The 12,042-nt window shown below is 32.8% G+C and overlaps 6 protein-coding genes and 1 pseudogene across 7 annotated transcripts, besides 3 other annotated features; 6 read left to right on the top strand and 1 right to left on the bottom strand.

Moving 5' to 3' along the window:
* Positions 1 to 1,604: part of a mobile genetic element that runs on past the window's edge.
* Positions 1 to 5,853: part of a mobile genetic element that runs on past the window's edge.
* TVAGG3_0835870 (uncharacterized protein) lies at positions 813 to 1,166 on the top strand (the record flags this gene model as incomplete). Its single annotated transcript, XM_001292550.2, has 1 exon — positions 813 to 1,166. The coding sequence occupies one exon, from the start codon at positions 813 to 815 to the stop codon at positions 1,164 to 1,166; it is 354 nt and encodes a 117-aa protein (XP_001292551.2).
* Positions 1,605 to 2,423, bottom strand: TVAGG3_0835850 (protein of unknown function, DUF4106 family; the record flags this gene model as incomplete). Its single annotated transcript, XM_051248675.1, has 1 exon — positions 1,605 to 2,423. One exon carries the CDS (start codon positions 2,421 to 2,423, stop codon positions 1,605 to 1,607), a length of 819 nt encoding a protein of 272 aa, XP_051084150.1.
* Positions 2,858 to 3,460, top strand: TVAGG3_0835840 (uncharacterized protein; the record flags this gene model as incomplete). Its single annotated transcript, XM_051248674.1, has 1 exon — positions 2,858 to 3,460. One exon carries the CDS (start codon positions 2,858 to 2,860, stop codon positions 3,458 to 3,460), a length of 603 nt encoding a protein of 200 aa, XP_051084149.1.
* Positions 3,478 to 3,774, top strand: TVAGG3_0835830 (uncharacterized protein; the record flags this gene model as incomplete). The annotated part of the gene is made up of 1 exon (XM_001582822.2): positions 3,478 to 3,774. One exon carries the CDS (start codon positions 3,478 to 3,480, stop codon positions 3,772 to 3,774), a length of 297 nt encoding a protein of 98 aa, XP_001582872.2.
* TVAGG3_0835820 (protein of unknown function, DUF4107 family) lies at positions 4,085 to 4,376 on the top strand (the record flags this gene model as incomplete). The annotated part of the gene is made up of 1 exon (XM_051248673.1): positions 4,085 to 4,376. A coding segment is annotated over one exon (292 nt), but the record flags the coding sequence as incomplete, so codon positions are not given.
* On the top strand, positions 4,756 to 4,985 carry TVAGG3_0835810 (annotated as a pseudogene). The gene has a single exon. A coding segment is annotated over exon 1 (230 nt).
* Positions 5,854 to 6,135: 282 nt separating the features above from the next.
* On the top strand, positions 6,136 to 6,625 carry TVAGG3_0835790 (uncharacterized protein; the record flags this gene model as incomplete). Its single annotated transcript, XM_051248672.1, has 1 exon — positions 6,136 to 6,625. A coding segment is annotated over one exon (490 nt), but the record flags the coding sequence as incomplete, so codon positions are not given.
* Positions 6,626 to 8,983: 2,358 nt separating this feature from the next.
* Positions 8,984 to 9,282: a mobile genetic element.
* Positions 9,283 to 12,042: the final 2,760 nt, after the last annotated feature.

Raw genomic sequence — 12,042 nt, 5'->3', positions numbered from 1 at the left:
AATAGGGTAGAGCCATATGTCGTCAACACTGTTGAATTTGTGCTATCTGTATTATTGAGCGGCGCTACATTTTGCCAATCAGAATTTCAATTCATGCTGAATAACATCAAAGTTCCGTCAGAAGCTACATTTCATCGAGTCCTAGAAAAGGTTGGTCGTGTTATCATAGAAGTTGCCAGAGAATCTGTTAATTATTGGAAATCTCGAATGAGAAAATGTTCGGGACTTTTGTTTGACGGTTCTTGGAGTCAGAGAAGAAATGCAATGTTTTGCTATGTACAATTTGTAGAAGAGAAACTCAAAAAATTGTAGATTGGGAAGTGATATCTAAATCTTTTAAAAATTTCAAAGGTAATTTCAACGGAAAATCAAATGAAATGGAATTTGAAGGCTTAAAAAGAATGCTGAAGCGTTGGAATAATGAAAAACGTGTAAATTTTTTTGTGCATGATGGCGATGTCAAAATTGTTTCTACAATCAAAAATACGTTCAAAGGTATCAGAGAATACAGAGATCCTGGACATTTTCTTAACAATATACAGAAAAAGTTCAAACTGCCAGAATTCAGAATCTTATCTAGCATTTCAAAGAATTTATTGCGTTGGCTTAGGCAACTTCTCAATGACACACATATGTCAATTAAAACAAAGAAGTTTTTATGGTTGAATTCCGCTAAACATTATGCCGGAAATCATAAATTTTGTCCAGATCCTGAAAAATGCAAGATGATTAAACCATGGAAATATGCAAAAAATAAAACTGCTATAAAAACACTTAAAAAATTCCTCGAAGATACCGTAAAAATCTTTGATATGGTAAAAAAGATTCATTCAACTCAAGTAGTTGAATCGATAAACCATATCAAAGCAATGCTTGCTAATAAAAATATTAATTGGCATGCTTCTTGGCCAATTAGGATGGCAGTCACAATATTGCATTTCAATGAAAGTATGTTTGAAACGATTGTAGCAATAAGATACAGGTTAAATTTACCAACAATGCCAGAAATGATGAACAGATATTTCAGAATGTATGATACAACAAAAGATTTAATCAAAGCATTCAAAAATTCAAAGCAAGTTCAAAAAAAGTTTGCGGCATTAAGAGCTATAAAGAGAGGTCTTCAAGCTACCGATGATCGTATTACTCTTAAATCACATAAATAATTATTAAATTTATTTCACCCCCAAAACATCATAATCTTGCACCTTCTTTGAATAAACACTTTCACCTTCTATTTTTGATTAATGTTTTTTAATTGTCCAAAATTTTTAGATTATATAAGATATAATTTTTTATAAAAGTATTATTTTCTAAAAGATAAGTATATATTCTTAATCACAAAACCTAGCATTTTATCATATCTATATATCAGCTTCCTAAATATAATACTCATATAGTTAGTATGATTTTAATGTTTTTGAACATGAAACGAAAATATGATTACAATCATATAACATAATGGAGTTATTGATATAACTTATATGCATGATACATTAAGAAGTCTTCCAACAATATAGATATAGTTGTAGATTCCTATGATTCCTTTTATATTGTGAGATAATAACATTTTTATGCTGTCAGGAGCCTATGAGTGCCCATCCTTAAATGTGGACATCTAATAGTTTTTTACCCTCTTTAATGATGGCAAAATTTAAGATTGTTAAAAATAAAAATGTTGGTCTTTCACAAGGTATATTTTTAACATTAATTGTATTAGTCATTATATGAATTTCTAAATATGAACGTGGTGAAATGAGTGATTTATAAGCATCCCAGATTTCATCAAAAGGTAATGTTATTCCTGATTGCTTCCAAATTAATTCTATATCGTATTTTGAGAAACCTTGAAATATAACGAAATCAGTAATGAGACGTTTTATGTTTAATGCTAAAAACCTCCACGTTTGCATTAGTATTGCTACAGTCATGTGATAATGTCTGACTTTCGTTATTAAATTAGCTAATGGTGAATCTGGTTTTGAAACCAAACCTTTACCAGCGAAATCATCACAAACTAATAAAGTGTTTGATGGATATTTTTTAAAAGGATATTTTGAAAGTTTTGAGAGAATGTAGTTTGTCAATCGTTTCATATCATACGTACCATCCTGCTGTCTCAAATGATGTTTATCAATAATTCTTTCCATTTCTTCCGAGGTCTTTTGCATGCCAGATTGTATAAATTCAACTATTGCATAATATTTCTTCTTTCTTCTTATATAACGTTGAAGAAAAGAAATTAATTCACTATCCGGAACCTTCACCACTGATGCCTGAACTTTACCCATAAACGTCTTCGCTGTTGAATCCATTGAATCTGAAGTTGCTGATATAATGATTTGGTCATAATATGAATCTTGACCTAATCGTTCAGTAATTAAAATATGACGAATTAAATTAAAAGTCTTTCCTGAACCCATTTTTCCACAATAGAAATACACACCGTTTGAACAGAACTGATAATCCTTACTGAAGGGAAGAATTAATGAACTATTGAGTTTATCAGATTTTTCATTCATTTTTTCATCTACTTCTTCAAATAAATGTTTCATTTTATTATAATTAAAAATGCAAGTCAGAAATTTTGTTAATACCGTTCCCAGTCTTAATGATAAAAGTATTAAAATCTATTATGAGCACATATTTTCACAACCGTTTAAAATAATCAATGGTGAATACATTTATGAATACCCTAAACACTGGGTTGATTATAACACTGGCGAAAAAGCAATTGAAATAAGACAGATAAAAACCATTCCTGCAGGACGAACCATTGAATTATATAACTTTGGAATAATAAGAGATAATCATCAATATGATTTACAGATTTATATAGATTTAGACACAGGAGATTATGACAGCATTTAATAAAAAGATTAAATCGGTTCTTATTGAACAGTTAAAAGGTGCCGGATATCCTCAACCTAATGAAGTTGATATGTTTTATAGTTTTGAAACTAATTCAATAGAATTTCGTGTTAATTCAAATTCAAAAGCTGGTTTCATATTTGATTTAAAAGATGGTGCTGTCGGTGATGAGATTGAAAATGTATACACGAATAAAAATTTTCAAGAGATTACAGGAATTAATAATGATGAATGCTTTTATCGATTTGCTCAGTTCGGAGCAGAACAGATAACATTAAATGACCTCCTGGAGTACTTACCAAAATCAATTTCCATTAAAAATGATGATTATTTATTAACATCAATTTCATTTAATGGTGTTTGGTCCAGAGAAGCGGCAATCATTAAATCAAGTATAAGTGAATTCGCTGAAGATTCTATTTTATGTTTATCAAACTGTTTATATTCTCCGCCGAAGCATTATTCAATAACTAATTATGTTAATAAATTTAATATAAAATTAGTTGAACCATCGAGCCTAAAAGATATTGTCCTTCCTGATGACAGAAAAGATAGTATTATTATCGAACTCATATTAATCGCTTATTAAAATTTAATTATATATAAATGAGTTCAACGACTGAAAGCGCATGGGCTAGTTTTGATGAAGATCCTAAACCGCGGAATTATAATAGAATTGTAATTCCTGTAGGTCTTTTATTAGCTGCTGGTGCTGTAGCGGGACCATATTTATATAGAAATTTATATAGAACACCGATTAATTCAACTGCCGGGGCTGATCTTATTCCAACAGGTCTGAAAAAATCTACACCGATTCAAACAAGCCCGACACAGGAAAGGAACCGCGAACCACTCACACGTATTAGGTCTTTTATTAATTATTTAAAGAATAGAAGAAATTAATTTGTAATAAATGACGTCGTTAAATGTAAAAATAATTTGTGATGATATTACTATCATTGATGATGTAAGTGAGTGTGCTAATATAATTGATAGAATTAATGAACTAATAAAGAGGTTCAGTGGTGAAAAAGTCAGAGTTTCATTAACGTTTAGCTCCGATGAAAAATTTTATGAGTTAATCATTATGAGAAATGATTTTAATAAGCATTAAATGGTATTTTCAACACTATCAGCTTTGTATGGAGGTTATAAAGCTATTGACGGTTTAACTGGTGGAGCTGTATCAAAAGCTTTAAAAAATAATGCTGGAATGCTTGTGGGAGCTGCTGCCAGAAAATTAAAATCTGAAAAGTTAAAGAAATTAGGTAACTGGGTCGCTGATCAGTCGCAGAACCTTTTAGGCGAAGATAATGAAATATCTAAGCAGCTAAAAGATTTTAAAGGTCAGTTGAATGGCGAAGAGTTTAAATTAAATTCACTTAAAGAAAAGGAGAAACAGCCAGAATATCCACCAATTGAGGCATCGCCGATTAATTCAGCACCTGCGCCAGTAACTGCAGTCGCACCATATGACCCTGGCGGTTATGGAAGACCTTTTGACCCTAAAACAGGAGGTTCTAATTGGTTCCATTACGGTCGAAGATATATTTTAGCTAAAATCGCAAAAGCAAAGAAACTGTTAAAAACTAAAAAGAAACCAAGAGTTTTAAAGTAATTAAATGGTTAGAGATGTTCTCGAATACCCTGCACCACCTGAAACGCCTAACAATAATGATTTATATAATCGATTGAAAACTTTAGGTAAAGCGTATTTATGGTTTAATTATCCTTATCATATGGCGGCTTATAAACTTTATAAGCACTATAAAGAAAGTAATAGACCTTCAACCGACCTAGTTGATCCACAGTAATTAAGGAAAAGACGACGATAAAAAATAAAGTTAATTTTAAAAATATTTTTTATTTTTTACTTTTAATAAAATGAGTACTAAAATTACTGAAGCAACAAAACAAAAATTTTTAGTTGAATACATTAAATCAGGAACTATTCCAGAAGGTTTTTATGTTCATCAAATGAAAGATGGTAGAGTTCAATTTAGAAAAATTAAGCAGCCATTAAATAAAATGGAATATTAAGAAAGATTAAATTATATGAAGATAATATAGCAGAACTGAAGAAGAAGTTAGAAGAATTCGAAAAATCAGATTAGATATAAAATTTTATTTTTATATAAAATGAATTTTACTAATAAATTATTAATTATTGTTTCATTACTTCTCATTTCCCGTGAAGCTCGTTTATGGTATGAATCTATAAAAGAGTTTGAAGACAGCAGCGATGACATTCCTGAATCATGCCAGCATATTTACTGTTAAAATTCACAAGGTTAGAAATGAGGTTAGATATCGGGTTAGATATACCCTAAGCCGCGTAGCGGCGAGATGGGCTCAAAGAGCCCTCTAAATTAATTTTATCATTTATGAAAAATTTAGTATATACAGAAATTAAAAATTTTTGAGTTAATTTATTTAATTATTTTTTACTCTGGGTGTTAAAATCTATGATAAAAAAAATAAATAAAAAATTTTAACGTTATTCTTCCGGTATCAGTCCTTACTTACTATATATTCATTTAGGGCTTTATGAAAACAGTTATAAGTATATTCGAATGGATAAACTGCGCGTCTGTTTCCATCGTCATCAAATATGAAAAATTCAAAGAATGTATAACCAATGGTTTTAACGTATGTGACTTTATTTAAGTATGCATTAATGTAGAAAATACATCCTTCCTCATCACTCCAGAAATAATTTTTCATATTTGTTGAAATTGTTTTAGTTCTTCTACGTCCATAAGGAATGTACGCAATAAATTTAACATCATAAGGTATTATAATATATTCAGGATTTCTGATTTCATCAATGGGTTCACTTCTGTTAAAATGCATGTTTCTTAGTTTTACTTGCGTTTTGAAAAGTTCATGGAAACGTTCAGGAAAAGTGTCGTAATAAATGTAATCTGACATATTTATATAAAAATAAAAAAAATAAAATAAAAATAAATTAAGGTTATTTTTTAAAGTTAATTTTTTAAAAAAATATTTTTTTATTTTTTGTAAATGTCAAAAATATGTTTTGTAAATTTACGATATCCGATTATTTTGTCAAAACATGAAAAGGGGGACTGAGGGGCGTAGACCCTTGGTACCCAATTTCATGATACTAACTTCAGATGCGCCTTTAAAAAAAGAGATGATCACCTAAAAAAAGAAATCAGCAATGGGAAGCTTCATGAATGTTTCCCTGATAGTGCAAAACAAAAAGATATTCGAAATTTTATATTATCTACAGAATCACAAATGGAAGGTTCTGTTGAATTTACTGCTGATGGAATTTTTCGCAGATTAGCTATCCTATTAGCAAAGCATAATATCTCTCTCAGCACAGGGGAAAGTGACGAAATATACAACTTAATTGTGTATAGCTTTTGTTTAGGCTATACAACATCAAAGGAGAATGGAAAAACTGCAATACAAGTTGGAATGGAAAAAATCCCTCATTACAAGCGCGATAAGCTCAAAGATATACTCATACAGACATCCAAAGAGATTCACTCAAGTATTATGGCGCGCTTCTCTACGTTCAGCATGCCTTACGCTAGTGTCGCTCTAGACGAAGGTACCACACAGAAGAGATCTTTACTCGACTTTGTGTTGGAAAATCCTTGCTTTCCAATTCAGTCTTATCCAGCCCATACAGAAAGAATGACTGGATTGAAGACTGCCAACTACACACTCGCGATCAATAATGGATTGAAGGCAATCCATGATTGTCACGTGCAGATCGGCTGTGTCATAGTTGATGGAGGAACAGCACAATTGGCTGCACTTACTGGTAAGGATAATTCCATCCTTGCCTTATCCAAGGTGCAATGGATGAAGGAAATCATTGTTGTACCCTGTATTTGCCACAGGGTACACAATGCTTATAAGGCGGCAATGAACCATCCAGCAATTTCACCATTGAAGGATCAATTGCTGGAAGTTGCCGAAATATGCCGCCAGCATGTCGAGGTTTTTGGATCAAGATGCCCATCCAATGTCGAAACAAGATGGGTATCCTTCATCTATCCTCTCCATTTTATCTGGACCAAGCGGGCGAAGGTGACATTATTCCATTTCATTCCTGACGGAACAGAAGATCTGTATAAGTGTTCCGTCATCTTCGCCAGCTTGGTCCTGATCTTCGAAGACCCGAAGTCTCCACTTTCCAGGGTCTATCCTTGCATCTATAATGCAATGAAGGCCCTGGAAGAGCTTGATGCCGAAAACAACAGATTCGCCAGAATCTTTAGGGACATCTTGCTTGAGAAGACCATTCATTCGCAAATGGGAGGCCTTTGGGCATTTGCATACATCATTACACCCAAAGGCCTCATGTTTGCTAGGAACAGTATCAATAGCAGAGAATTCCCTCCCCCAACAAGCGGCTACGTGAAGATGTTCCACTACCGGCAGAAAGAGGAAGACCCGATAGAAGATGTCAGGGAAATCTTCATGGGAGACGCCGCCGCTGAAGCAGAAGGAAACACCGAACCACCAGCACCCTCGTTGAAGCACAATTGGCCAGCCCAGGATCTTAATAGATTCAATGAAGATCTTCATGAGCAGGAAGAAGTTCATGAGGAGTAATGATGATACTGAGGGTGAAGAGCTCTGTGATTCTCCGATGGTTGATGCTGCAATTAGCTGGTTCACAAGCGAACTAAAAAAAGAGGACGTAGTGATGATGTGATTGATGATATAGTTAAACTATTTAAAGATATGATTGCCAATAACAATCATATCTTTAAAACATCAAGAACTGTAAGTGGCTTGGACATTTTTGATTTTAATTTTAAAATCAATGATGAAAATTGGGGATTGTTCGCAAATATATGCCTCCGCATAACTTGCTGCACTTGTGCGGAGGCAAGCTGTGAAAGAACAATCTCAGCCCAGCGTCTCATCTTAACTTGTTCAAATTTAAACATGAGTAAGGAATTAATGGACGCTAGGCTAAAGATCATGAAGGGAGCTAGTTGGAAAACATAGTTGCTCTTGTCTTTGTAAAAATTATAAAATATTTTTTTTAAATTGATTATACTTGTATGTTTATTCGAAATGCACTGAGGTGGCCAGCCTCAGTGCATAAGTGTTTTTGTATTCATTCTTCGTTTTGAACGATTTTGTAATTTGTTTGTTTTCGCATTTAACTTTGTTATGTATTGTATTGATTAGTGATACTATCCTATGTATTTCCAACTAGAATATGGTTGGCCAGACCATATTAGGACCATACATAGGATATGCATCAACTAATTTTAAACCAATTGTGAATTCCATTGAAGGCCATTCAATGGAATCCACAAGTGGTTTAAGTGTTGCAGTAAGCAACACTACAATTAAAGAAATGAAGTGTTTTAAAGAAGAATAAATATGATTTTATTCATTAAAATTGAAAGGATAATAATTCAGAAATTTTGAAAGAAAGACGGCTTTTTTTAATTGAGTGATCTGAAATATAATCAATAAATATTGTTGCATGCTAAGTAGTGTCACTGTGTAAACCTCTCAATTTTATCGTCGGGGAAGCAACACAATTCCCTCAAAAATATTGAAAAAATATAGAAAATAAAATGAATTAAGATGTACTTAAAATGAGAAATAGATTATGATATTAGATTTTAGAAAAAACAGACTTTTGATATAACTTTTGAGAATCTCATATAAAAAAAGCATTTAAAAATAAATTTAAATATCTTATTTATTTTACTATTGTAAATATATTCTGAGATTTTTAGAAAAAAACACTTTTCATAAGTATTCAATATTTGAGAATACGGTCCAAAAAATAGATTCTCTTATATTTGCTTATATAAAAGGAAACTCTCTATCAGATGCGAATGCATGAATTCAGCACCTCTGATAGAGAGTTTCCTTTTATATAAGCGGATCTTTTTCATGAGTTATTGTTAATATAAAAACATAAAAAGCTACCAATATGAGAAATTAAACCCTGCGAGGTGCCAGTCTAGAACTGGCGCTTCGCAGGGTTTAATTTCTCTTGACAAATGACAAAACTTGTTCGCAATTGTGAACCATTGCGAGCAGGTTTGCCAGATATCTGGAAGGAATTGCTCCTTATGATATATGCATTGTAACTGTATATATCATAAAGAGCAATTCCTTCAATTAAACGCAAAAACTTTGGTGCAATCAGCAACGATTGCACCAAAGTTTTCGAACTTTCCCGAGGGAATTGGAGGGTGAGAGATACATAGTCTATCTATGTACCTCCCACCCTCCAAATCCCACTCTAAATGGGAGAAACTTTGTTCGCATGTTATCTTATTCAAACAAAGTTTCTCCCATTTAGAGAAGGAATAGGAGCCTACCAGGCACTGATATATAATCAGTGCTTTGTAGGCTCCTATTCCTGTAATAAAATTTGAAAACTTTGGAGCATTTGATTATTGTATTTTGTCAAGAGAAATTCAACCCTGCGAAGTGCCAGTTCTAGACTGGCTGCCTCGCAGGGTTTAATTTTCTCATTTGTAGCTTTTGATGTTTTTTATTATTAACAAAACGAATGAAAAAGATTTGCTTATATAAGAGGAAAACTCTCTATCAGAGGTGCTGAATTCAGGCATTCGCATCTGATAGAGAGTCTCCTTTTATATAAGCGAATATAAAAGAATCTATTTTTTTGGAGCGTATTTTCAAATATTGAATACTTATTGAAAAGTGTTTTTCCTAAAAAATTTAATTAATGCTTAGCAATATATAAAATTAAATATCTATTATAATTATTTTCTATATCACACTTTTCATTACACCTTGAAAAGTCTTCTCAAACTCTATTTTTAATTATTTTTTAGATATATCTCAAGTGTGATTATTCAAAAACTCATATAGACTATATTTATTTTTTTCATTCAAAAAATTATATGAGAATCTCAAATTAACTTTCAAATTTTTTATTTTAAAAACATATTAATAATCATATTTTAAGATACTTTTTTTTCAAAAAATAATCGTACTTCCTCGACGATTAATAGGCTCTCAATTTCTATCGTTGACACTACTTAGCATGCAACAATATTATCAAATTAAAATAAATAAGAGAATTATATAAAAATGCGTTTTTATTTTGAATAGGAATTCAAAAAATGGTTAAAAGTAAATTGTGGTTGAGTAGTGATCCAACTGCTCTACCTTAGAGTATTTCTCCTTTGATTAGTCCTCCTTAGATTAATCCTCCTCAGATTATCCTCAGATTATCCTCAGACTAGTCTTCAGATTATCCTCAGACTAGTCCTCAGACTACTCCTCAGATTATCCTCAGATTATCCTCAGATTATCCTCAGACTAGTCCTCAGATTATCCTCAGACTAGTCCTCAGACTATTCCTCAGATTATCCTCAGACTACTCCTCAGATTATCCTCAGATTATCCTCAGATTATCCTCAGACTAGTCCTCAGATTATCCTCAGATTATCCTCAGATTATCCTCAGACTACTCCTCAGATTATCCTCAGATTATCCTCAGACTACTCCTCAGATTATCCTCAGATTATCCTCAGACTACTCCTCAGATTATCCTCAGATTATCCTCAGACTAGTCTTCAGATTATCCTCAGATTATCCTCAGACTAGTCCTCAGATTATCCTCAGACTAGTCCTCAGATTATCCTCAGACTACTCCTCAGATTATCCTCAGATTATCCTCAGACTACTCCTCAGACTACTCCTCAGATTATCCTCAGACTAGTCCTCAGACTACTCATCAGACTAGTCCTCAGATTATCCTCAGACTAGTCCTCAGATTATCCTCAGACTAGTCCTCAGATTATCCTCAGATTATCCTCAGATTATCCTCAGACTAGTCCTCAGACTACTCATCAGACTAGTCCTCAGATTATCCTCAGACTAGTCCTCAGATTATCCTCAGACTAGTCCTCAGATTATCCTCAGATTATCCTCAGACTACTCCTCAGATTATCCTCGAACTACTCCTCAGATTATCCTCAGACTACTCCTCAGACTAGTCCTCAGATTATCCTCAGACTAGTCTTCAGATTATCCTCAGACTACTCCTCAGATTATCCTCAGATTATCCTCAGACTAGTCCTCAGACTATTCCTCAGATTATCCTCAGACTACTCCTCAGACTAGTCCTCAAACTACTCCTCAGATTATCCTCGAACTACTCCTCAGATTATCCTCGAACTACTCCTCAGACTACTCCTCAGACTAGTCCTCAGATTATCCTCAGACTAGTCCTCAGATTATCCTCAGACTAGTCCTCAGACTACTCCTCAGATTATTCTCGAACTACTCCTCAGATTATTCTCGAACTACTCCTCAGATTATCCTCAGACTACTCCTCAGACTAGTCCTCAGATTATCCTCAGACTACTCCTCAGACTATCATCAGACTACTCCTCAGATTATTCTTAACACTTTCCATATAAATCTCTAAATAATTTCTTATAATACTTTCTTTTATTTTTATAAAAATTTTAAAAATTAATATTATTTTTTTCTCTTACTACTTTTAATGAGTGAAAAAGAGAAAGAGGGGAAAAAAGAGAAAAGAGAAAGAAAAAAAAGGGCGGCGATAATTTTATATTTTTTTGTCTTTCGGCCGAATGGCGGCTACTTCGTACCCGCCATTCGGCCCCAAAAATGGCGTATTATTCTATTTTTAAACGGTCATGGCGTAAAACCGTCGCATCCCTAAAATGATTATTATCGAATTTTAAAACAATAAGAAGCGTTATTTATTAACAGAATGAATGAATATATAAAAGAAACCATCAATATTAGATTTAATTTCTTATCTCAATTCGAATTTGCAAAAATTTCAGAATTACATCGCGCAACTCAGATGACTTACAAATATTAGCATCATATTGTCAGAAAAATATGCTTAGTTTCACATTTGAAAAAACTCTTTCTCCAATTTTTTCTTATTTATTTAGTGAGGTTCTATTATAACTTAAGCGTGAGCCATCATCTTTCTGACTCAATCATTGATTTTTTTGGTAACTTTATGGACCTGGAAGGGCTTGAAATAACATCTCTTGGAAATCTGATATAATCTGTTTATTATTTAAAGGTACGCAGGAGACGATAAGTCACCCTCAGAAAAGGAATTTTCCATTCCACACATTGCAGCACGATTAAGGTTAATTTTGAGTAGTTTACATATCGACACCTGTG

The sequence above is a fragment of the Trichomonas vaginalis genome, chromosome VI (assembly GCF_026262505.1).
Source record: "Trichomonas vaginalis G3 chromosome VI, whole genome shotgun sequence".
NCBI classification, from domain to species: Eukaryota; Parabasalia; order Trichomonadida; family Trichomonadidae; genus Trichomonas; species Trichomonas vaginalis.
This window is presented reverse-complemented; position numbering and strand designations above follow the sequence as displayed.